The sequence below is a fragment of the Ambystoma mexicanum genome, chromosome 3q (assembly GCF_040938575.1).
Source record: "Ambystoma mexicanum isolate Mex_15411 chromosome 3q, UKY_AmexF1_1, whole genome shotgun sequence".
In the NCBI taxonomy this organism is placed as follows: Eukaryota; Metazoa; Chordata; class Amphibia; order Caudata; family Ambystomatidae; genus Ambystoma; species Ambystoma mexicanum.
The window spans coordinates 297,201,179-297,225,508 of NC_090926.1; the positions used below are offsets into that span (position 1 = coordinate 297,201,179).

A 24,330-nucleotide genomic window follows, 5' to 3' on the forward strand; every position below is an offset into this window, starting at 1 on the left:
GAAAGATGACTTTATAGGAATAACAGCATTCCACACAACAGACAGAGCAGCAGTGCTCAAGTATAAACCAAGCAAATAGACATGTGTGATAGAAACACTGTGGATGCTACAGTCAAAATTGCGGTAGCATATTCTCCTGTGTAAATCGTGCTAGCAGATTACCATCAGCCCTCCTTACCCTACCGTAAAGGAAATATTCACAAGTCGACTGGACCCCCAACTAGCTCCCTCAGTGGAACCACTTTCCAAAACAACTTGAAAGATGGGAGAAAAGGTAAGGCACAGTGCACCATGCACAGGCAGCTGCATAGCAAACAGCCAAACAGCACACTTAGAAAGGGCACTATGAATGGATTGTGTCCTCCCATGTATTGCTTATCTTTGATATTTCCAATATCAGCTATGCTGCTTCGGAAAACATTTTTTCAGCAGGGGGCGCTGTGCGTCGATGCCTTCGTCTCGATGACAACGTCACTGAAGGTATAAGTAGTGTGCGCAGAGCCCGTTGGCTTCAGTTCCTTTTTTCCACGCTTCGGATTCGGTACGCTTTGTTCCTTCACAGGAATATCTCGATACTACTTTGATAAATTCTTAATTCTTCGAGAATACCTGAAGAATGACTTTGTCTTCGTCGTCCACTCCCAGATCGGGCTTCAAGAAATGCTGTGACTGTGGTTGTGACGGTTCATGACAGGATCTGCCTGTGGTGTCTGGGGTCGATTTATCCATCGTCTTAGTGTGAGGACTGCCTATTCATGATAGCCAAAGCCCTGAGTGAGCATAGAGTTAAGCTTGCAGCAGCTAGGACCCAAAAATCCCCTTAAACTCCGTCAAAAAAGCAAGAGACTTCGGAATAGTCGTGAACAGTTTCTCCTCACAAAAAGAATCCCCGGTCACAAAGTGGTTCACACCACTTGTCCTCTAGACACTGAACGAAACGGTGCCATAGATCGCCATCTTCCTCGTCTCCAGGTTCCTCACAAGAACGGGTTGTTTGCCCCACTAAGTCTAGTTCACCGGCCCAGTGGGAAGAGTTTAGATTACGAATGTTAAAGGTGTTCGAGAATGCAGCCTTGCCCCCCTCGACTACACCCAAAACCCATGCTCCGGTCGAAAAACCCCATAAGCACAAAAGCTGTGCGTCTTCGGACCCGGCAGGTAAGTCTCCTCGCGAGCGATCGAAAAATCTCTCGAGTCGAGAGAAAGTCCCCTCAAGGACTGAGCCATCGACGTCATTGACGCTGAAAGATTCGACACCATCAGGGTCGAAAGTTGCGCCATCGACACAGATATCTTTGGAGAAGCCATCTACACTTCGAGCGTCTACCTCCTCGACGCCACATATATGAAAACTGTCGAAGATGTCGACTGTCTCGACAATTTCGCCTCCCTTGTCCACAAATATGACAACTACATTGGAAAAGACATATACTCCTTTGCCCCGCTCTGATTATTTCAAGTCCTTCTCTATTTTTGAGGATGCAGAGGAATCTTCTGATGAATCCAGACCTTTTGGTTTGCAGTATGGAACACCATCAGTGCCTGAGACGTTAATTTCAGAGGATTCAAGAAGGAAAAACTTACAAGAATGCCTACATGAAGCTAGTGGATTAGATGGAACAACACCAGTCTTTGAGCAAGACGATTTAACTGTTATCTTGGACAGAGGACCACAAGAGGACCCAATTGAGCCTTTCCATCAAGCCTTACAAAGGCATGTGGCTACCAATTGGGCTGCACCAGAGGCTGTTCCAGCTGTCAACAAAAGGTTGACGGCAAAGTAGAGTTTCAAGCTCAAGTTGGTAACCCTTTCTCAGATGCTTCAGGCCCTCCAGCTTCAGGATTGGATGGGATCACTGGACCTCCAGGATGCTTACTTTCATGTGCTGATCCATCACAAGCACAGACAGTACCTGAGGTTCGCCATTGGCAGTTCTCATTATCAGTTTAGAATTCTGCCATTTGGGCTGACCTCCGCCTGGGGGTTTTCACCAAACTTATGGCATTTGTGGCAGCGATTCTCAGGAGAGGGGGGCGAATTCACGTTTACCCTTACGTAGACGATTGGCTGATCATGGCCAGTTCCCCAGAATGGGCCTTGGAACATCTCAGCTATACCTGCCACTCCGTTCATAGACTGGGCTTCTCCCTCAACTTAAAGTCCCACATGATGCCATCACAGAGACTCCAATTCATTGGGGCAGTCCTGGATGCATCCCTGGGGAAAAGCCTCCGTACCAGCGGTGAGGGCTTAAGACATTCTGCAGATGCTGACCAAATTCCAGAATGCCCAACGTCTACTAGCCTTCGATTTTCTGAGGTTGCTCGGCCTCATGGCATCCTGCATCTTCCTGGTGCCAGAGGCTCGCCTGAGAATGAGGTCACTCCAATGGGCTCTCAGAACTCAATTGTCACAATTCTCCGGAACGATGTCAGACCTCCTACAAATCTCAGGCAGAGTCTCACTGGATCTTCAGTGGTGGGCCTGTCGGGAGAACATCTTCAAAGGAGAACCATTTTGGCAACCATGGCTGGAGATAACAGTAGTGACAGACACCTCACTCACGGGGTGGGGAGCCCATACCAACGATCTGACAATCAGCGGTCGTTGGTCTCCATCAGAGTTCAAACTACATATCAACCTGTTAGAGCTGAGAGCAATCAGACCAGCGGTGAAGGCTTTTCTGCCATCTGCTCGGGGAAAGAATGTCCTGATAATGATCAACACAGTGGCCATGTACTACCTCAACAAGAGAGGTGGTGTAGGGTCACTACCACTGTGCAGAGAGGCAATGCAACTTTGGTTCTGGGCAATACAAGAAGGAATCTCTGTCGGCAGTTCATCTAGCCAGAGAGAATAACACACCAGAGGACGCTCCGACCAGGCAGAGGACAGTCTAGCTCAGGAAGTCCATCAAGAGATCTTCACGCTTTGGGGAACCTCTCAAGTGGATCTGTTCGCGACCGGTGCCAACCGGAAGTGCGCGCTGTACTGCTCAAGGGAATTTCCCCCAAGAGGAGCTCTACGAGACTAGTTCGTGGTGGACTGGGAATTTCTACTCCTATACGCATTTCCTCGAGTCCCGGTCATTCCTCAAATAATCAGGAGGTTGAGAAAGTTCAGGTAATCCATGATCCTAGTTGCCCTGGATTGGGCCAGGAGAATGTGGTGCCCACACCTTCTGGACATGTTAATCTGCCCTCTTATACGTCTTCCACAAAGAGGACCTTCTCTTGCAAGAGGATCAGGTTCTCCATCCGGATATCAGGACGCTCAGCCTTCTCTTGCTTTGAGACCTCTATTAGTACAATTTTTTTTTTTAAAGGGACTGATGAATGTTTTCCCTCCAATCCCTTTTCAAGTGCCACTTTGGGATCTTAACTTAGTGTTAAACTTTTTGATGGGCGCTCCTTTTGAGCAATTGCACTCCTGTCCTTTTGAGACTACTAACTCTAAAAACTTTATTTTTTTAGTAGCAATTGCATCTGCCCGAAAGGTGAGTGAGCTACAGGCTTTATCCTGCAAACCTCATTATGCTATCTTTTATAAAGACAGTGGTACTGAAAGTGAAGACCTCTTTTCTCCCTAAAATTGTCTGAGTTTCATCTCACTCCGAGGATAATGTTACCATCTTTTTATCCTCCGCCACATCCTGGGAAGGAAGAGGAAAGGCTTCACAGGCTTGATCCTAGACGTGCACTGAGCTTTTACAAAATCAGAAAGACAAGGTTAAGGGAGGATGACCAGTTATTTGTGGGCTACTCGGGTCACAAATTGGGTTTGACTATTACCAAACAAACTCTATAAAGATGGATTACATTGGCAATATTGGAATGCTACAAACTGGCGGGGAAAGATCCTCGAACACCTGAGAGCTCATTCGACCAGGGCCATGGCAACTTCTTCTGCTTTACAGAGAGGGGTTCTAATAAGAGATATATGTACAGCTGCCACATGGTCGTCTGTACGCACATTCACTAAACATTATAGTTTAGACTTTTCTTCGGGTCAGGAATCTGTATTTGTCTAATCAGTGTTGCATTCAGTGCATACACGCCCGTGAAATTTTAGGTCTCTAAATTCTACTCCCTCCTCAAAATTATTTTGACTGCTTAGGGAGTTTATCAAAGATAAGGAATACGTGGGAGGACACAATGCATTTGAGGAACAAGTTACTTACCCCTGGTAATGTTCTTTCAACTGGATGTTCCTCCCATGTATTCCTTATCGCCCCTCCCAACCTATCCCCGCAGTCGAGTTTTCCTTGCGGTTACAGTTTATGCTCTTAGGTGGAGTAACCGTCGGACACAAGAAAAATCCTGCAATCGTAAAAACGGAACTGAAGCCAACAGGCGCTGCGTGTGCTACGTATAGCTTCGGTGACGTAGACATTGAGACGGAGGCCTCCGAGGGATACAGAGTTGATAGGCATCGACGCCCAGCACCTCCTTTAAAAAATTTTTTTAAAAAAAGTCTGAAGCAGCAGAGCTGGATATTGGAAATATCAAAGATAAGGAATAGATGGCGGGAACATTGTCGAAAGAACGTTACCGGGGTAAGTAACATGTTCTTCTGAATGCGCCCGCGCGCCCCAGTTTAAGAATGTCCAGGTCCAGGGGAAGGGGCTTCAGAAAAAACAAGCTGCAAAATGAGGAAGTAATGCTATATTAAGGTGAAACAGCACTCGGATACCAGCAAATGTTAAGGAGCCGCTTGGAGTCCAATTACTGCCAAACAGACCTTGTCAAACAAGGCAGCAGTTAAATAGTCCAATGATGGAGCTTTCGATAGGTAAGGCAGCCAAACGGCACACTTGGAAAGCGCACTTCCGAATGTCTGTTCTGCCAATCTTAGAGTTTTACACCAAGCGTGAAATGTAATCGTTAAACACACTTGTAAGTTTATCTTTGAATGAGACCATTAGAGTGACCAGCCTGAACCTTTTGAGAATTTACTTGGAATTAAACTTAATGATGTGTTTCCCATGGGGGCGTTTGCTTAAAAAAATAATTAGCTTGTGCCTTTTGGTCTATGGTTAAATCACTTACAGATGGCTGTGTCCTGTAGATTGATTTCAAGTTCTCAAGGGAGCTTGAATTGTAACTGGATAAGTTACTGATGCTTCAGTTGCAATCTACTGGACCGCTGCATTTGTATGCTTCCTTTTGGTGTGAAAATCCAGGTTCTGTGTGGTACCAAGGTTAGATGCCCTGCTTTCTATTGCATTACCCTGCAGTAAAATATGTTCCTTTTTAACATGCAGGGCTCCTCCTGAGAAACCTGTTGCTGTTCTTGACCCCATCATGCCTGGACCAGACTGCAAGCCCTTTCGAGATGCGGACAAAGGTCAGACTTTTACATTTGGTAGTTATGTAAGAGGCCTAATGCAGGCTAGCTCGGAGTGTGGTCTGCTTTGGTTTGCGGTTGAACTCGTGGGCTAATGGTGTTTTAGGCATATGACACTGGTATTATGAAACTGTGATGGTCTTTCTTCCTATGGTGTCTTTTTTTTTTTCCAGACGCCAACAATGGTTCACCTGATTTTGTCACTGACCCTTTGGCTTTAGCCAGCATCCTCTCCAACACCGGGCTGATCACCACCACTTTTGGCAATGGTGGAAAGTTGAGCATGGCCAAGCGAGTGCCAGTGAGGGGAAAGGGTGTAGCTTCCATGTACGCAGTGGCGAACAGCGGCGTGGTGAGTGTCCTCATTAGTTGTATGACATGGGTCACAATAGGATGCTTTTTTCCTTTTTGTCCCGGATAATTATAGCTCGTTTCTTGCCTTTCAGTAGTAACCTTTAATTTTATTTTCTTCTTGTAGGTTGGCACAGGGTCAGTTTACGGTCCGCGTGCCAGCTTTGCCCCGAGGGTTGATTCTGGCCGCGCATCCTGTATTCCTAGCCTTGGAATTCTGGGTAATGGACTTCTCTTTAAATCACCCCTTTTGTCACACCATCAGAAATAAGTGATCTTAAAAGACATGCAAGATCTCTGCTTTTGCACATGGGATTCCGGGTAATGGTTGGCAGATAAGTGGATTTGGGAATTGTGGAGCTCTCCTCATAAACCAATTAGACGCTAATGTAGACTATGTGGCTACTTTTGAGAATTTTATAAAAGCAAACAGACTGACTTTAACACAAAGCCTGCCAGAGTCACATGCTCCTTGTTGTGGGTGGCAGTTGTTCAGCTATGGTTGGTTTGTGGCCCACTCGTGTTTTGATCAGTTCCCACTATAGCCCTCACTGTGAATGTTATAGTCCTCTGTTGTGATTTTATACAGTTTGAACAAGCTCTACATGCATCCTTTGTTCTTTCACAGATACTGAGATGGGCCGCACACCAAATCAGACCCCCCACCATGGTGCAGTTCTGCTCCCTGATGCTGTCGTTCCCTCTCCTTTTGGATCTGCCAGGAGGGTACCAGATAGGAACCCTTTAGCCTCGGTTTGTATTTCACATGAGATGTCAATATAAGCCTCCCATCATTTGAGCTCAGAACCTTCATCCAGCCGAGTTCAGAGTCTATCCCTTAATTTAATTTGGGTAAACCAATGGATGCAGTTCAGAAAAGGTTAGGGGGTTGGTGCTGAAGGATGTGAGTTTGCAGAGGACATGATGGTTTCAAAGACAGACATTTTTCTATTTTTATTTATTCAGAGCCCCAATCATCCAGAGGCTAGCGTATTACTACTATAAAAAGGTGGTAAGCCGTATTGGGATGGGCGATCTGTCCTGGATGATTGTCTGGATTTCACAATCCCAGGTAGACTAGGGATGTTGACCCCCTGGAAATGTTTGCTTGCTCATTTGTTTTAATGTCTTGCTGTCCAATAACTGATCATGTCTGCTTGTTTGAGGCATATAGCAGTTAGACTAGTGAAGTTTTGCTGCTCTCTGGAGATGTGTGCTGGCTCGCGTTTGCAGTGAAGAGCTTCCATGTATTCTGTAGGCGCACAAGGCTCATTCTTGGTGGCACCGTTATTATTTTCTCGACCCTAGGTTTACGGGTCCGGAAGACTTCAAACCCCTTTGGTTAAAGGACTTGCTTCTGCGTTGTTGGGTAAGAATTGGTGCGGTCACACTGTGTGAAACTACACAACACTTATCTGCTTGGTATTAGGTAACCCGCCTTTTGGTATAGATCTGTACTACACAAGTTGGTAGTGTGACTGAGCAGTCGGGTCTATATCAAGAGGGGTAAATGTGAGCTGTAGAGCTGTACAAATGAAATCCGCACATACAAGTAGCCAAGTAACATTTACACTCAAGGTTTCAGGTATAAATAGTTATTTAACGTCCGTTTTGAATAAGCATTCTTTAAAAAGGCAATTTGTTGTAACACTTCAAATACACTTTTCAGAGTCTAATAAAGCCAGTGGATAATCTTTGGATAGGCTTCATACACTACTCTTGCACCCTGAGGTGACTTCAATCACAAGAAAAGTTTTTGCATCTATATATCACACTGATATACTCTTGTAGACTTGAAGTTGCAGAAAGGAAAGGGTTAGGGAAGTAAAAAGGTTCGAACAATTTCTCAGCAATTGTGAGGACAGCTGAATTCTCCAATGAAGTCTAGATAAGCCTTTCCCAGCAGTACCAGTATACAGCAAGCTGCCACCTGTGAGGGACAAACAGTATAAACGTCAATGGATTTAGAAGAGTGCCTTTAGGAGCCAGGACAGCCAAAGTAATTTGGTCACAGCCTACAGATCTGATGTACTTGGACAAAAATCTTGCTCAAAGTTTAGAGAGTTCAGAAAAATCACTTGTAGGGTCACAAGCTGTTAAGCCTGTAAGAAGAGAGTTGAAATGAACTCCAAAAAGGTAAGCCAATGCAATTGCCCAGTGAGAAAAGCGTGGCTAAAGGCAATAAGGGAAGTTCCCAAGCCTAAAAAGTACCTCTGGTTAGAAGAAGAGTGGTTCAGCTGGATTCCGTCTTGCTACAGCGGTGCAGACCCTGGTTCTTGAGCCTCAGTCATGGGGACAAGAGGGAGGACGTCTGGAGGGTACTTCAGACGTCGTCGGCAGCTACAGGCTCTTTTAGATTCAGCAGCACTTTATGGTTTCAGCGCTTAGCAAACTGCACTGATTCGGATCTCCGACACTGGTCAGGCTTTCCTTACTACTTCGGTCCTGCACGCTGGTGAGGGGACTCTGGATCTGGAGGGTCCTTAGGAGGCTCCTGGAGCTTCTAGCCAGATTCGTTCCACAGCAGATGTTGCACTCTACTTCGAACACTTGACACCTGGCATTGGGCTCCCACAGCAACGGAGAAGCACAGCAAGTCTGGATGTTGGTTCAGTGGCGTTCGTCTGAGGGTTAGTCGGCCCCACTAACCCAAAGTCGTTCCGTCCGTAGCTCCTCTGTCAAGGTGAAAAAGTAGGTCAGCAGAGCCTCAGGGCTTCACCAGGCAATTCAAAGCTTCGTTCACGGTTTCTTTGTCGGTCGTTTCTCCCAGTGGATGACTTTGCCTGCAGTTCCAAAACCCTTGCCTTTTAAGCAGGTTTGTCCCATTCATGCACAGTCTAGACTGTCAACCGCACAGTCTAGGCTGTCCTGAAAGCACAGCCAGCCATTCGGAGCTAGTTTCATTCAGGCATTCCTAGAGACAATGGACAGGGGAGTTTCGGGACCCTCCCTCACATCCTGTCCTTCCAAACACACTGGAGCCAGGGGAGGGCTTCAGGTCTGAAGCCCGCCCAAGGCAAGACAAAGGGCTCAAACCTGTCTCAACGCACAGAGTAAACCCCAAGAAAGACCTCACAAACAGAAAATGGTGAAATAAAGAAGACCGGGGGCCATTTTGATAAAATAGTCACCAATGGGTGCTGTACTGCAGCTTCAGGGTTCAGCCTGCGATAGAAAAGCACAATGGTAGGGAAAAAGTAAACCACTGCCACTAGCCATTTAAAGTAGTGAGGGTAACATAAAATGTTACATGATAATGTAGGATAAGGGGCTACTAAATAACCCCCCTGCACTCCACATAGGATGGTGTGTGCTGGACCCACAAAGAGAAAAGTTAAGTGAAGTTAATTTCACTTTACTCTTCTTGGAAACTGTAGTTCACCAAGAAAAGGTATTTAAACCTTAGGAGAAATCTAAAGGATTTCTCAGTGACACTGCACTGTATGGTGCTGTGTGTCACCATACAAAAAGCAGATGTCTCTGGAGTTTGTCAGACCCCAAAAACAGTGAAAACACAAAATCCAAATCGGATAAAAACACATGAGTGAGAAAAAGGTGTCACTCACTCCAGGGTTAAAATTAAAAAGTCCTAAGCCCAGCAAAAGAGCTGGGGGTCTCTAAGGTGGGAGGATTTTAGCACAAAAATGAAAATTCTCCCAAACATACATTGCCTGACTCTCCAAGGGGTAAGCAAATCTGTGAATTCAAGGTTTTACTCCCAAGAGGGGGGCTGGGCGAAAAGTACGAGGGTAGCTGTTGGGGTAATTTCCCGGAGGTCGACGGGGCCGTCTGCGGACCTCTGGAGGTGGGGAGGCCCCAACTCCTCCCGTGTCCCAGATGGAATATGAGGCACTCGAGCAAAGAGTTACTGCTGTTTATTGCATAGAAAAAGACAGGTTCTTGGAGCTAGGTACCCAGGAACGTCTCATTGGAACTGGGCTTGCAGGCCCTTTTTCTATCCGGGTGACGCCATAATGTGCGTCACTTGGGAAAACTTACCCCCAAACCTAACGCTACCACGGGTTGATTCCCCGAGTGATAGGGTCAGTATAGATCAGATAGAAGGAAATATTATTGGTATAGAAGGGGTCAGGTGGTATGCTTGGATCGTCCCTAAGAATTGTTACATGAAAATAGTTACATGAAGAGAGTTAGTGATTGGTTGTGTTATGGTGTCGCCAGTGGTTAGCCCCTCGTGGTTTAATTGGTTCATCCGAGAGCCCCCAAGCCTGGGACCATCGTCGTTCCCAGCTCGCGATTTACCTGGTGCTGGCAACAATGTGCGACTGTGTCGGTGGCGGACAGGTCTTACTACTGGCTGTTGGTGCGCTCCTTTCCCATCGCCGCCGGTGTCCAACTTGTTACTTCGTTGTTGCAGCCTGGGTCCCAGACGTTAGACCCCAGAGCTTCTCTAGTCCTTGGAGCTTGGCATCGTATCAGGTCGGCCTGGTCACATGTTGAGAGACCGTGGCTGAGGCAGAATTACCGGGATTTGATTTGTATTTCTGCTCCGAGAACTCTTAAGCAGTGGCAGGTGTAACCTTGGCGCCAAGAGCGCGGTATGTTGATTGCAACTTCGCAGCCTTGGCTGTAGGGCTCCCGTCAGGGTTGTTCTGCATGATCAGCACCTTGTAGCTCTGTCTGAGCTGCTGCAGGCTTGGGGACTTTGGTTTGCAGCCTACCTTGTCCTAGCTATGGGTGGCGGCATACAGTCCATAAGGTGAGGGTCACGAGGTGCAAACTGGGTTCTTCTACATTAGTCCATCTAGAGGGTGTCATCTTCAGGGTTTTTGTAGCATGAAGCGTCTGCAAGCATGTACACGAGCTCTTCTGGCGTCTTGCGTTTCAGCGGTGCGGTAGTTGGCCTATGTGGAAAATAACGATGCATGTCTGTGTGTGCACAGTCCTCTAAGTCATAGCACTGAGTAATTTCTTTGTGTGGGTTGGTGTGTGTCTGATCCAGTTGCTTGGCAGCACGTGTGTTCTTGTCTGGCGTGGCTGTCGTCCTGTCATCTATAATGATGGAGGTATTGGTTGGTGACATTTAGTCGAGTTGGTCCATATGATCGGCCTCAGCTCCACCTGGTGTCCCACCACATACTTTGTGTGGGGTGTGGCTGGCTTGTGGAGGCGGGGCGTGGCCACGGTGGATCTTGACGTCTGTGGCAGCAGTCAGAGGGTCGAACCCGAATTAAAAAAAGAAAAAAAAACCCATGGGCCTGTCCTTTTTCTGCTTTTTGAGGACGGCACAAAATCGACTGAAAGACAGATTTTTTTTTTCTTCTATGTCTGACCTTCATAAAGCGGGAAAAGGACAGAACGGAATGGTTATGCTGTATGCTAGAAGTAGCCTTATAAGATGGAGTCTTTAGGGGTAGAGACTTTCAGAATGCACAAAGGGTTCATAAAAGTACTGTAGGGTTCGGTTTGCAGCCTCATCATGGCAGGGATTTAGAGCATGTCAAATTCAAATGTTGACTAGTGTGCTAAACCTAAAAAAGAAAGCCTGCTGATATGGTGAAAGGGGGCTGTCAAACTGAAGGCAGTTGGCCACAAGTTGTGGTTATGCCCAAGTGGCACCCAGTGATTTCCTATGGGCCCAATGTTATGTGCTACAAAGTTCACCTACAATGCTCATGTTATGGTAATGGGGAGCTGTCCATGCTGGTCTAGCCTAGGGTTGACCATGTCTGCTGGAAACCTGCTTATTCTTTTTAGCTAAGTCTGTCAACTCTCTTGTCCTAGCCTCTCGTAACCATTTGATTGTCTGGCTTTCCTTCACCTTCTTGATGTTCTTAGTCTCACCCCAGATGTTCCATGTTGCTGTACGTTTTGGATGTTGCCACCTTCTTCTCCTGGGGTCTCACCACCTCTTGCGACCTTGCTGTCGCCTCTTTTTGACTTCTACTCTGTTCTGGTATTATGCTCTTCTCCTGCCACCATTCATTTTTCCCCTCCCCTCCTCGCTTCTCACCACCTCCAGCCCATCTTTCTCTCCTTTGTTCTCCAGTTAATTTTCCTCTTCAGTCTCTGCTTCTTTCAACGCTCTCCAGTTTCTAGCCTTCTCCAAGCACAAGCTTCCTGCAACCCACACGGACTGTGTGCGTTTATACTGTGTTCCCTCCTCATGTTTGGTATTCCTATTAAGTGCTTGTACCTGTGACGGGTAATTGGCAGAAGGTTTGCATTAGCTGTTCTCTTTGAGGACACCTGGGGCTGTTTTGGGCACAAAGGTGTGGGCCATGGTTATAAAAGGCCTGTATGCCATTTTGGATAGTTCTCATCTGCCCTCCTGCTCCCCTCTGTCTCTAGAGCTGGACATTGTTGTTGTACATTGCTTTATTCAACACATTTGCCTTCAGCACATACAACAAATACACATCAATTTCCATTATAAAAAGATTAATAAGCATTAATACTAAGATAATAAAAGAAATTAAACATTAAAAAATATTGAGAAACATTAAAAATAAGTTCATTGCAATTTTCCCACAAAGCCATGCACGATAAAGAACTTAACAAAGTAAATATCATTAACAAATTGCACTTACATAGTTTCACAGCTTCAGTTACATTACTAACATGAGCCTTCTTGAACAATGGAATAAAGTACAGGTTTCTCAAGTCAAGGAGGCGGGGAGAGAACCACAAAAAGTGGTCCACTGTCTTGACATCTGTACCACACATGGGACAGATTTCAGAACAATCGGTTTTCCTTCTGTAAGAGAAGGATGAAACCTTTAGTACAGTGCATCTAAATTCCAAAAATAAGCAACCTGCATAGGTGGTGTAATTTATATCCAGATATCTCTCGAGGCCTTGCCCAGTTTTCACACAGAAGTAGGCCAGCCCAGACTTCAGACAAGCAGGAACCAATAAGTTGTTCTTGGATGTTAGCCAGCATTTTTATTTTGTTTTTTATTTAAACTTTCTGACATCTGCAGATTTCGCCACATATCTCCAAAACCCACCATATCTAATTGTTGCCTAACATGGGCCACCCAATGAAGGGAGCACCCTGCAGGATAATTGACTAGATCGATATAAGCTTCCCGATATTTCCCAAGCTCTGGAGCCACCCAGCGTCTGGCCCAGTACTGTACTAGTTTCCAGGCAGATGTGGCCACAATTTGTCCCAGGCCACACTATATTGACAAACCAGCTTTAGGGAAACCTCTTGGCAGTCTGGGCAGCATCTTTAGAAATGTAGTCTCAGCTACCCCCAAGCTCTCGCAGTGTGTGTGTGTGTGTGAGCCCAAATTCCAGCTCCATACAGGACAGCAGATGTGGTCTGGATCGTATAGATATTAATGGCAGGCAATCCAGCCCTTACTCTTACGTCCTGTCTCCTTTCCTCCATACTCTATGGATGTCCCTTCCAAGGGACGGGAGACAGAACCTTTTTCACCAGAAAAAAACACCTTCCCCTTTAAATTTGGAGGCGTGCTGTGGTGCGGACCAGGGAGCATGCGCTGCCCTGACTCCGACCTCCGGCGCCACACCTCAGTCCCCTTTTCCGCGTCGACGGGAACGGGCCGAATTCACCAACGCTCCTGGGTTTGGCTTCGGCCATGTAATTCCACGCGCGGATACATCGTCTGTCGTCTTTTTTTGTCTTTTTGTCATTCAGGTACTCGGTCCTCGGACATCACGCTCCTCCCCGACGCATGTCGACTTCTACAGGGTTCAACAAGTGTCCAGCCTGCAACAGGCTCTTCCCAATTTCAGATCCCCATGCGCTCTGCCTATGTTGCCTTGGCCCAGACCACGGTTGGCAAACTTGTTCAGCGTGTTGTTCGCTGTCCTCGAAAGCGCCGAAGAACAGACTAGCCAGGTGGAGGGAGCTCTTCCAGAAGTCGCTTCCAGAGGACCTCAAGAACTTCGTGAAACATCGAACCAAGCCCATGCTAGGGCTGATATTCTCCATCACACCCCGCAAGGGAGACTCCTTCCCAGGGACTCTCCCATGTGGGAGGGACCTGTCAGGTCCGTCTACCAGCATGTGCACCGAGGCTGCTGCACCTACCGGCCTCTGGGCCGAGGGATCCTCGGTTCCTCCCAGTGACAGTGTTGAGGGACCGGAAGGTTCTTTCACTGGGTCTTCACCCAAGGGGCTCTGCCCTTGTACCGGCACCATGGTCGAGGCGCTACGCCCTAATACTTGCAATGTGTCCGAGGGGGGTGCCTAAACGCTGCTCTGCCGACCCCCAGATCGAGGGTGCCACACCTACCGCGCCTAGGCCAGAGGAGCAAGGTTGGCCTCGTGATCCACACGCAAGTGTCTTGGACGAGGCCGGGTCCAGCGGGCTGAGCAACACGTCGCAGGCAAATAGCAGGCAGCTCGACAAAATGGCCGCCGCGCCAGACGGAGGCACCCGTCCAACGCCATTCCAGGAATTCAGCGAAGACAGAGTGTCAAGGCGGGACTGGCCTCAACCAGGTATGTGGCCTACAGCCTACCCCTCTTTTGCACAGGGCAGCTTTCCTTTGCATCCATATGGGCAGAGTACGCAGCGGCTCCAGCAGCTCCCCGCTACCCTGTCGGCACCCCCCTGTGATGACCTCGGCCAGTGAAGGTCTTCTTCGAGAGGTTCCTCTGCCTCATGAAGTCACCCCGGATGGGGGTTATCCTCAAAGACGCTGTCTGGGAAGTCTTTGCCGCAATTCTAGCGGCACCACAGACGCCTCCGTCGGCACCACAAACCCCAGCGCAGCCGCCTCCTCCGGCTCCCGTGCCGACTCCTCAGGCGGCTCATTACCAGCCTCCGCCACCTCCTCAGCCTCCGGCCGCGGTCCCTGTACCCCAGCCTTTGGCGCCAACAACTCCTCCTCCACAGGATTCCCCAGATCCACAGGATACGGATGAGGAGGAGGATCCGGGCGCGCCATCCTCAGCCAGGGCCTTCCACAAACGTCTTGCTGGGCTGGCTGTGTATCTGGGCTTACCCCAACCCGAGGTCGAGCAGCCAGCAGAGGGGCTTCTGGCGGAAGTCCTCACACAACACCCCTTTGCCAAATCGGGGATTCCCCTGCAGACGGATGTAGTCTCCCTGGCCAAGAAGGGCTGGCTCAAACCCCACTCGGCTCAGCCAGTCAATCGACGCCTGGACGCCAAGTACAGGCAGATGGAGGGGGATACACTCTTGCTCTCGGGCCGACCTCAGCCACACTCCTCGGTGATCGCTGCAGCATCACTATACTCCAAGCCTCGGTCGTCCTCGGCCGCCTCCTCTCCGGCACTGCTAGGCAAGGAAAGAAAGATCTTGGAGGCGTACAGCAAGCAACTCTATTCCAGCGCGTCCTTTCATCTTCATCAGGCCACCGCAGATGCCATGCTGGCTGCCGCCAACAAAAGATCATGGCGGGAAAATTGCAGACTTCCTTCCGAAACGCCCCACCCAGAGCCACTCATGGCGGGGCTAGCCGAGGCCAAGCTTGTGACTCATGATCTCATGGAATCCACTGTGGCCCATATTGACACCTCTGGCCATGCCATCTGTATGAGAAGGACAGCCTTGAGACACACAGACATGAGAAGGACAGCCTGGCTCCGGACAACAAAGTTCAACCCGGATGTCCAGGAATACAAATTACATCTACCGTTCGAGGGCGGGGGGGGGACCTTTTCCACTCCTCCATGGACGAAGAGCTGGACAAAAAGTAAAACAGCTCACATATGGCTAAGTCTTTATCCATCTTGACAAAGACCACGCCCAAATTGTTCACCTAATATCAGCAGTGCTCAGATAGGGGTCGTACGTACGGAGGGTTCCAAGGCTTCCAGGAGCCTAGATCCAGGCAGCTGGACCGCTTGCCGTCTCGGAGCCGGCGCAAGAAACAAAAAGGGGGGGAGTAAGTGCTTTTTCCAGTCCCCCTCTGCGACCGCCTCAGAGGGAAAGAAGGCATGACACGCCCCTTCGGGTCCACGTGTCTCCGGTGGGGGGCAGGCTTGCCCTCCATGCACATTTCTGGCGCCAGAATTTCACGGATCATTGGCTCCTATTCGTAGTATCCACGTGGTACCGCCTACCCATCCCAGCCTCGCCCCCTCCACTCCCACAGTTTGGGACAACAACTCTTTTGGCGGAGATCCGGTCGCTCGTAGAGGGCAAGGCAGTGGAGGAAGTCCCAGCCTCCCAGCGAGGCTTTGGCTTTTACTCCAGGATTTGCGCCATTCTGAAGAACCAGGCGGGCCTGAGAGTTGTGCTGGACCTTTCCACCCTCAACCTCTCCTTACTCCTGCAAAAATTCAAGATGGTTACGCCAGCTTTTATAGCGGAGACCTTGGACAAGGGAGACTGGATGTGCTCCCTGGACCTGAAGGACGCGTACCTACACGTCCCGATTTGGCAGCCCCATCGTTCTTTCCTTCGGTTCAGGATCATGGACTACCATTTTCAGTACAAGCTCCTTCCGTTTGGCCTCAACTCGGCCCCCAGGGTCTTCACCAGGCTCACGAATGCAGTGGCGGCCCTCAGAGTACAGGGCCTCCCCATCTACCTATACCTGGACGACTGGCTCGTCAGGGCTTCATCTCCGGAAGCGGCTCACCACTCTTCCCATGCCCTTATGAACACTCTGCATGATCTGGGCTTTTCGCTCAATCTCAAGAAGTCGCAGCCGCAACCCACGCAGACAAACATTTTTGGGCCTCATCTGGGACACATGCTTCCAGAAGATATTTCCTTCTGAGGGCAAAATCTTCGCTATCAAGAAGGCCACCACCCACTTCCTCAACAGAGAGGTGATCTCGGCATGGTGGTACCAACATTTCCTGGGTCTAATGGCAGCGATCCTATTAGCCGTCCCGCACACGAGACTAAGGATGAGGAGGATTCAGCTGCACTTTGCGGCCTCATGGACCAGGAGCATGGCTCTCAATCTGAGATGATCAACGTTCCTCCATCTCTCCAACCGGACCTAACTTGGTGGTCCCGAGACTGCAACCTACGGGTGGGCAAGCCCTTTCGAACACCCACTCCGCAGCCACCGTCGCCACAGATTCCTCTTGCAAGGGCTGGGGAGCCACCCTGGACAATCTCTCTGTCCATGGCACCTGGACTCGTCTGGAGCAGGAATACCACATCAATTGGCTGTACATCTGGCTGGTGCTCAAGGCATTCCTACCACTTCTCAGCGGCAAGGTTGTCCTCATCCAGAGGTGCAACTCGACCAGCATGTACTACGTCAACAAGCAGTGAGGCACCAGATCCCCTCCTCTGTGCAGACTGGCGATCAACATGAGGGAGTGGGCCCTGGAAAACGACATTTACCTCTCGGCAGTCCACCTCCCAGAGGAATCCAACCTGGAAGCGGAAAGGCTCAGCAGGCTGGGAGCAGGCAATTATGAGTGGCAGCTAATCAACCTAGTTATTCAGGAGATCTTCAACAGGTGGGATCACCCCCAGGTGGATCTCTTTGCCACCTGCACAACAAGGAGTGTCCCCAGTTCGCATCCTGGCAAGGTCAGGGCCCCGGCTCTCTGGGCGCCTCATTTCACCTCCACTGGACCGGCATGAAGGCCTACACCTTTCCACCCATGCCCCTGATTCACAGGGTAATTTGCAAAATCAAGGAGTCTCGCCAACTCATCATTCTAATGGCTCCATGGTGGCCGGCCAGGCAATGGTTTTCGGAGCTGCTCAGTCTCTCGGGAGTGCCCCCGATTCACCTCCCGACGGGCCCAGCACATCTTCTGGTGCTGCAGGGGGGGCAGTCATCCACCCTGCGCCAGGGAGACTAGTCCTCACTGCTTGGTACCTGAGCAGGTAACGCTGCGTCACCTCAGCCTCTCACAGGCCAATCTGGAGATCCTACAGGAGCAAGGCTACCAGGGCCCAGTACAAAAGCAAATGGACCAGATTCTGCCACTGGGCAGACTCCAAGGGTTCGCCCCCCTTCCCCGGCGTGCACCATGGATGATGTGCTCTCCTTCTCAGTGCACCTCGCCCACTCAGGTGTGCAGATGGACACCTGCCGCACATACCTCGCAGTCATTGGGCCACTCTGACGATGGGATTGGAGAAGATGCCTTCCTCCAACACCTGACTGAACTCGCAAGGCTCTACCCGCCCGTCAAGAGACTGCACCCTGTGTGGGACCTTAACGTAGTCTTGGGCGATCTGGCACACAAACCGTTCGAGCCTATGGCGTCGGTGGACATCAGGCTGGTCACCTTCAAGATGGCCTTAGTAGTCGGCCTCACGGTGCTGGTCGCCTCTGAACCAAATACTACTTTTCACAAGGACAAAGTACTCCTGCGGACATACCCGGCATTTCTGCCCAAGGTCCCGTCTGCTTTCCACTTGAACGAGGAAATGGTACTTCCTATGTTTTTTCCCAAGGACAAAGCAGAGTGCTGCACTGCCTGAATGTCCGGCGTGCCCTGAAATTCTACTTGGACAGGACCAAGGGCTTTCTGCAAATCGGATGCCCGGTTTGTCAATTTCGGAGGCTCAAAACCAGGCTTTCAGGCCTCTAAGGCTTCCATATCCCGCTGGATGGTCTTTGCCATCAAGGAAGCGTATGAGGGCCAGCACAAGCCGCTTCCAGCTAACATGCGTGCCCACGCAGTCGAGGCCAAGGCAACGGCCATCGCATTCCAGCGCCATGTCCCTTAGCAAGTCATAAGCAGGGCTGCCACTTGGGCCTCTCCCTCGGCTTTCTGCAAACATTACTGTTTGGATGCCGGCTCTAGATCTGATGCGGCTTTCGGACAGGCAGTTCTCAGGAGCCTATTTGCTTAAGGAGGGTCTCCTCTCCAGCCTGGGGCTACAATCAGTTGTAATCGCCCATACAGTATGGAGGAAAGGGGACGGGACGTAAGAGTGATTATAAATTACTACGGTAGTGACTAATGTACTCTTAGTCCATAGTCCCCTTTCCTCCATACGTCCCACCAACCTCCCCCCTAATAATACTGGTGTCATTAGGCAATGTTAAATCTATTGTCGACGCGTCCATGGGGACAGAGGTATGCCCCCCGGAGGGCAGAGTCAGGGCAGCCCATGCTCCATGGGCCACACCCCCCACGTGCCTCTAAATTTAAAGGGGAAGAAGGTTTTTTCTGGTGAAAAAGGTTCTGTCTCCCGTCTCTTGGAAGGGACACCCATACAGTATGGAGGAAGGGGGTCGAGTATGTTAGTCACTACAGTGAGGAACTTATAATTTCTCCATGTGCCACAAAACATTTCCTAAGACCTCCTGTGTTTCTCCACAGGATCAGCTGTGATTTTACTACCTGGGATGCCCATAATTCTGTCTCGGAACTGAACGTATAAATAGTCATAATGACTGACTTGTTTGAGGGTGGTTCCAATGACCTTCAGGGAACAAACGGACGACTTCTGAGCCTAAACGCCATTGTCTTAGTTTTGATCATATTGAGTAGGAGACCCAATTCAGCACATTTAGATAGATTTAAATAATCTAAGCAAAGGCTGATTCCTGCTGGAGTTATGGCTAATAGAAATGTGTCGTCAGCAAAAAATAACATTGGGAAGAAGTCCATGCCAAGCTTCAGAGGATTGTCTTCCCTCAGGGCAAGTCAAGAATGACTTTGTTGATATACAAACGGGACAGGAGCGTGCCAAGGACGTGCCTTGCTGCATGCCCCTGTTCACCCCAAACTGTTCTGTGGTTTCACCAATCGAACCCCACCTTACCACTGCACTATTTTTTTTTAATACTGAGCTCTTGGTACGCCATCATAAGCAGTCTGGAGATCCACGAAAACCGCATAAACCTGCATTTTCCTTAAAATCGTGTATTTCTGAATAATCGTTAAAGACTAAAACATTGGCCAACTGTACTCAACCGTTGCTGAAATCCTGGCTGGAAGTGGGAAGTAAGATTGGCATCCATTTCTGGAGCTGGGATACCAATAACTTGGGAAACATTTTTCCTGTGGCGTTAAGCAGAGAAATAGGTTTATAATTGGCAGGATTTTCTCTCCCAACTTTCTTGTATATTGGTCCGATTTCTGCGCCGCGCCACGACTCTGAGATTTTATTTTACTTAATCACAACCGGAAATAATCTCAGCCGTAGGAGCCCAGACTTCTGGTTCCTCCTGCATCAAGTCTGCAGGTACTCTATCAGGACATTGTGCTTTCCTACTCTTTGCATTCGCTATCACATTCTTGACTGCGACCATTGAAACAATAATAGGGAAACTACTATTAACCTGATTTCCCCCATATCTAGGGTACCCAGTCCCTTACTGTCGGGATCATCACAAATCACAGTCTCGTCATACGGCTAAAGTGTGAGTACCAACCATGTGGTGGAACGTGATGAAGGATTTGATTCTCTAAGCTCTTTTTGGCTCAAAACTATTGACCAAAAAGTCTTAGAATCTGTATTTGTCATTGCAAGTGTAAGCTCATCCCATTTGGTTTTATGAAATTGCTCTCTTTGCTCTATCTTTATAGGTGCACCTTTTGTATGTTGGCACCGCCTTATCAGCCTTGCCATTCCTTGCAAGATAATTCAATAGAGCTGGAAATTAGTTATGATTCCTGAACAGTTTGTTTCATACATTCCCTTTTGTGTGTGCCGGGGAATTATAAAATGGTATCCCTCACCGGCATTGTTTGTACCTGTTACAACTAACCCTAAAACACCTGACAAGAAAGGGAAGCCAAATCTCTTAAATTTGGGCAGCATGGGCCGAGCGACGCAGCGTAACTCCCAGTTGGGGGTGGGGGGGCGTGTTAGGTTTACCCAGAGATGCAATTAGTCCACACACACATCTAGAAAACCTACCACACATCTGTTAGGAAGAATTTTCATTTGTGTGAATTCCCTTCAACCTTGGAGACCCCCAGCCGTTTTGCTGGACTTTGGGCTTGTGACTTTCTTTACTCCTGAGTGAGTGGAGCCTTTATCTCACTCCCTCATGTATTTTTCCTGACTCTGACAAACTCCATAGGCATCTGCTTTTTGCATAGTGACGCACAGTACCTTAGCTGGAGTGCCACTAAGAATGTTTAATAACATTTTCTTGGGTGATCTACAGTTCTTAAAAATAGTGAGATCATCCCTGTCTTACTTACCGTTTTCTTCTTTGTGGGACCAGCACACACCACTCTATGTGGACTGCCGGGGGGTTTACTTAGTAATTTCCTATCCCGCTTCTCATGTAACATTTATTTGTCACTCTAACCTACTTTAAATGGCTGGTGGCAGTGGTTTAATTTTTACTACCAGTGTGCATTTTTACCACAGACTGAACCCTCGGCTGCAGTACAGCACCCATGGGTGACCATTTTGCCAAAATGTCCCAGGTCTACTTTTTTTGCCATTTACTGTTTTAGTTCTTTCTTGGCTTTTACTCTGTTAGTTGCAACAGGTTTGAGTCCTTTGTGTGTTTTGCCTTTAGCGGGCTTCTGCCCTGAAGCCCTCCCAGGCTCCAGTGTGTCTGGAAAGGCATGGAGGGTCCCGAAACTTCCCTGTCCTTTTGTCTCTAGGTATGCCTAAGTGAAACCAGTTCAGATTGGCCTGCTGGATGTCCTGAAAGGACAGCCACCCTGCTGTGATTGACAGCCTAGGCTGTGTATTAATGGGAACTTGCATAAAAGGCAAAGTTTTTGGGACTAGAAGCAAGAGTCGACAACTGGAGAGGAACATCAGAAGCAGAAGATGTGAAGCGACACCAGCAGCACCCTCCTGGACCTCGAAGTGCCTGGTGAAACCCTGCAGCTGTGCTGACCCAGTTTTCGAATAGACTGGCAAGACCCGAATGAGGCGACTTCCTCCCTTCGGCTGGTGAGACCACCTACCCTCAAGACAAGCTTCCATTTGGTGCGACCCCCGACTTGCTGTGCCTCACCAGAACTGCAGAAGCCCAATGCCAGGGGTCCTGTGACCATTGACGAGTGCATCGTCTTGCGAAGTTCGAATCCGTATTAATCTTTGTGGGCATCGAGAGAACCCTACAGAAGCAGAAAATTGATCCAGAGTCCCCGCATCCGAGTCCAGGACTGAGGGAGCAAGCCACTTCCAACTGCAGCTTTTCATTCTTCATTGGTCCTGAGAAAAAGGCGCCAAAAACACTCAAGTGCCGCTGAAACAAAAGAAATGCATTGCTGGGAAGTCCCTCTCCAGAGTACTGCCACAGGAGCATGCCAGACGTCCTCCCTTTTGTCACCATGACCAAGGTCCAAGAACAAGGGTCTGCCAAGCTGTACCAAGGCGGAATCCAGCTGGAACTTTTTTCTTCAAATCACAGGTACTGTGGGGTTTGGGGTATTCACCTTTTAGCCAGGAGTTGTGCTTCCTGCCTTGGGAAGTGCTTTTGTTACGAGTTAATCCCAACTCGCCTGCACTGGCCTAACGGCGTGTGCTCTCTACAAAGTAGCTCACTTGAGTTAGTGATTTTGTCTAAACTTACTAAGTTTGTCAAGACTTTATCTAAGAAGTGCATCAGATCTATTGACTTTGTCCATTGACTTTGGCTGTCCTGGCTCCCTAAATGCACCCTTCTGAACCTTATTGGCTTTGGCAGTACTTGTTCCCCTCCTAGGTTTAATTGTTAACACTATTATTGCTGGGATAAGCTACCTGCCTCCCTTTGGGAGAGGAGATTGTAATTGTTTTACAAACCGTTGAAAGTATGTTAGAAATCTTATTCTAACCTTTCCTTCCTTAACAGCTCAATAACTAAATTGGTAACCAAAATAAGTGCAATACTGACCTTTACTGAAGTCACTCTGTGTGCTGGAACATAAGAAAAGTCTTTAGCAACTTTTATTGTCTTTGAAAAACTGAATCCTAACTTTGAACGTTACTAGCACTTAACGCTTTTTAAAGAATGCTTATTTAAACCCTGTGTGTATTATAAATACGTATTTATAACTTTAAGTGTGTGAGTGTTACTTGGATACTTGTACTTACTGATTTCAATTGTACAGCTCTACGGCTCACGTTACCCCTCTTAAGATGAGCCTGGCTGCTCAGTCACACTACCAACTTGTGTAGTACAGGCCTATAGTAAAAGTTGGGTTACCTATGTCTTCTGTATTCCCACACCAGTTGGACTGCACTCATTCTTACCTAACGCTATCCTGAAAAGATATACTTAAAAAATGTCACACCTATAAAACGATCATTTCAAATAAATACTTCAGTCATATTACATAGCATTAAAAAGATATCAAGTGCGTTTAAAAACAGTAATGCCTAGACAAGGGGTGACCTAATCCCAATTCTCCAGCACAGGGTCTTACATGGATTCACATGCCATGAATATTCCCAGTCAGGCTTTGAATCCTTGGTTAAAATAAACTTGTTTCTAACTTCAAGCCAAAAACTGCATTTTCATTTGTGTAGCCTATTGCTGTCACTTTGGATCATACTGCCCCAACCAATGACTCATCCTCCTTAGCTCCACCCCTGGTGGCCATCTTCAGATTTTTACCACACGTTTTCGTGTTGGGAGTCTTCGAGTTTTGCTCCTTGGCTTTTGCAAGTATTTTGCCTATTTTTAATGTTTTTTTCTTCACATTTCTTCACTCCCTCACTGTTGTGACTTGTCGGCAGGAGGGATCCGTTGCCAGTCCCGATCCCACTTTCCGTCAGATGTCTGACGTGTGTAGCCACAAACCGAGTTTTGGGCCTAGTACATGTGCCATGTCAGAGGCCAAGAAAGAGTCTCTTCAAGGCCTGTCCCAGATGCGGTCAGAAGAATGTCTTCATCGAAGAACGCCATACGGACCATGATGTGGAGGGATGTCCCTTCTGCCGGTCTTTCTCCACTAGATCAGAAAGGATCGCCATCAGAGGCTGCTGTCGTGGCTGGACGAAGGTAAGGCCTCTGACTCCATGTCTGCGCCGTGAAGCCTCTACCAGGACTAGCAGGCCCAAGGAGCGTACTGTGAGAAACCTGAAGGTGTATCCCTAACTAGTGCCTGGGAGTCTGTCATCCAGGTGGCCAGGACACGGCCATCACTACTGGAGCGTGTTCCTGGGGGTGGACCAGTGAAGGAGGAGGATCACCTGGATGGGGGTCCTTGGGCGAGTGGAAGTGGGACAATGATGGGACAGATGCGGTATCCCCCTTCTTTCAACACCTTTTCGCCCTCCTACCATGTAGGATATTCCGAAACACTACCCCCCCCTTTTCCGACACTCACTTTCACGCACCACAGACCACGTACTAGCATCCGAGCCGTTTACCTAACATGTCCCAATACAAGTCAGGCATGGTCAGGCAATTGACCAGTATCGCACACTTGACGTCCCTTTCCCTTCCCCACAGTGATAAAAGTTTGAGCACGAGAGCACACTACAAGCAAGGCAGACTAAACGACGAGTCCGCTATCCAGGCACGGCAGTTCAAGAGGAGGACAAAGACGGCGCAAACCGAGAGGGTGACGAGGAAAGAAGCAATCTTGCCCTTTCTGACCAAGGCCCATGAAACCTCTGTGGAAGGAATTGTAAGACTGCGAACAATAGCCGTCTTACAATAGCCGTCTTACAATTGTAAGAGTGCAACAGATGTCGGTGGTACACTGAGCGCGTCTACGCTGATGAGCAGGACAGAGGGAGACGCTTTGACTCCAATACGAAGAAAGCCAAGCGGTTCATCACAGCCGGTGAGTGGAGTGGAGGGGAGGACCAATAAAGAAACCG

At 48.6% G+C, this 24,330-nt stretch overlaps 1 protein-coding gene across 2 annotated transcripts in view; it reads left to right on the forward strand.

The window, feature by feature from the left end:
• TROAP (trophinin associated protein) overlaps nucleotides 1-24,330 on the forward strand; it is a 530,766-nt gene that overhangs the window by 236,961 nt on the left and 269,475 nt on the right. For both annotated transcript variants that reach the window (XM_069653825.1, XM_069653826.1), the window contains exons 10-13: nucleotides 5,265-5,347; nucleotides 5,521-5,699; nucleotides 5,826-5,919; nucleotides 6,327-6,451. In XM_069653825.1, coding sequence (XP_069509926.1) covers nucleotides 5,265-5,347; nucleotides 5,521-5,699; nucleotides 5,826-5,919; nucleotides 6,327-6,451 — 481 coding nt within the window. The remainder of the gene's footprint in view (nucleotides 1-5,264; nucleotides 5,348-5,520; nucleotides 5,700-5,825; nucleotides 5,920-6,326; nucleotides 6,452-24,330) is intronic.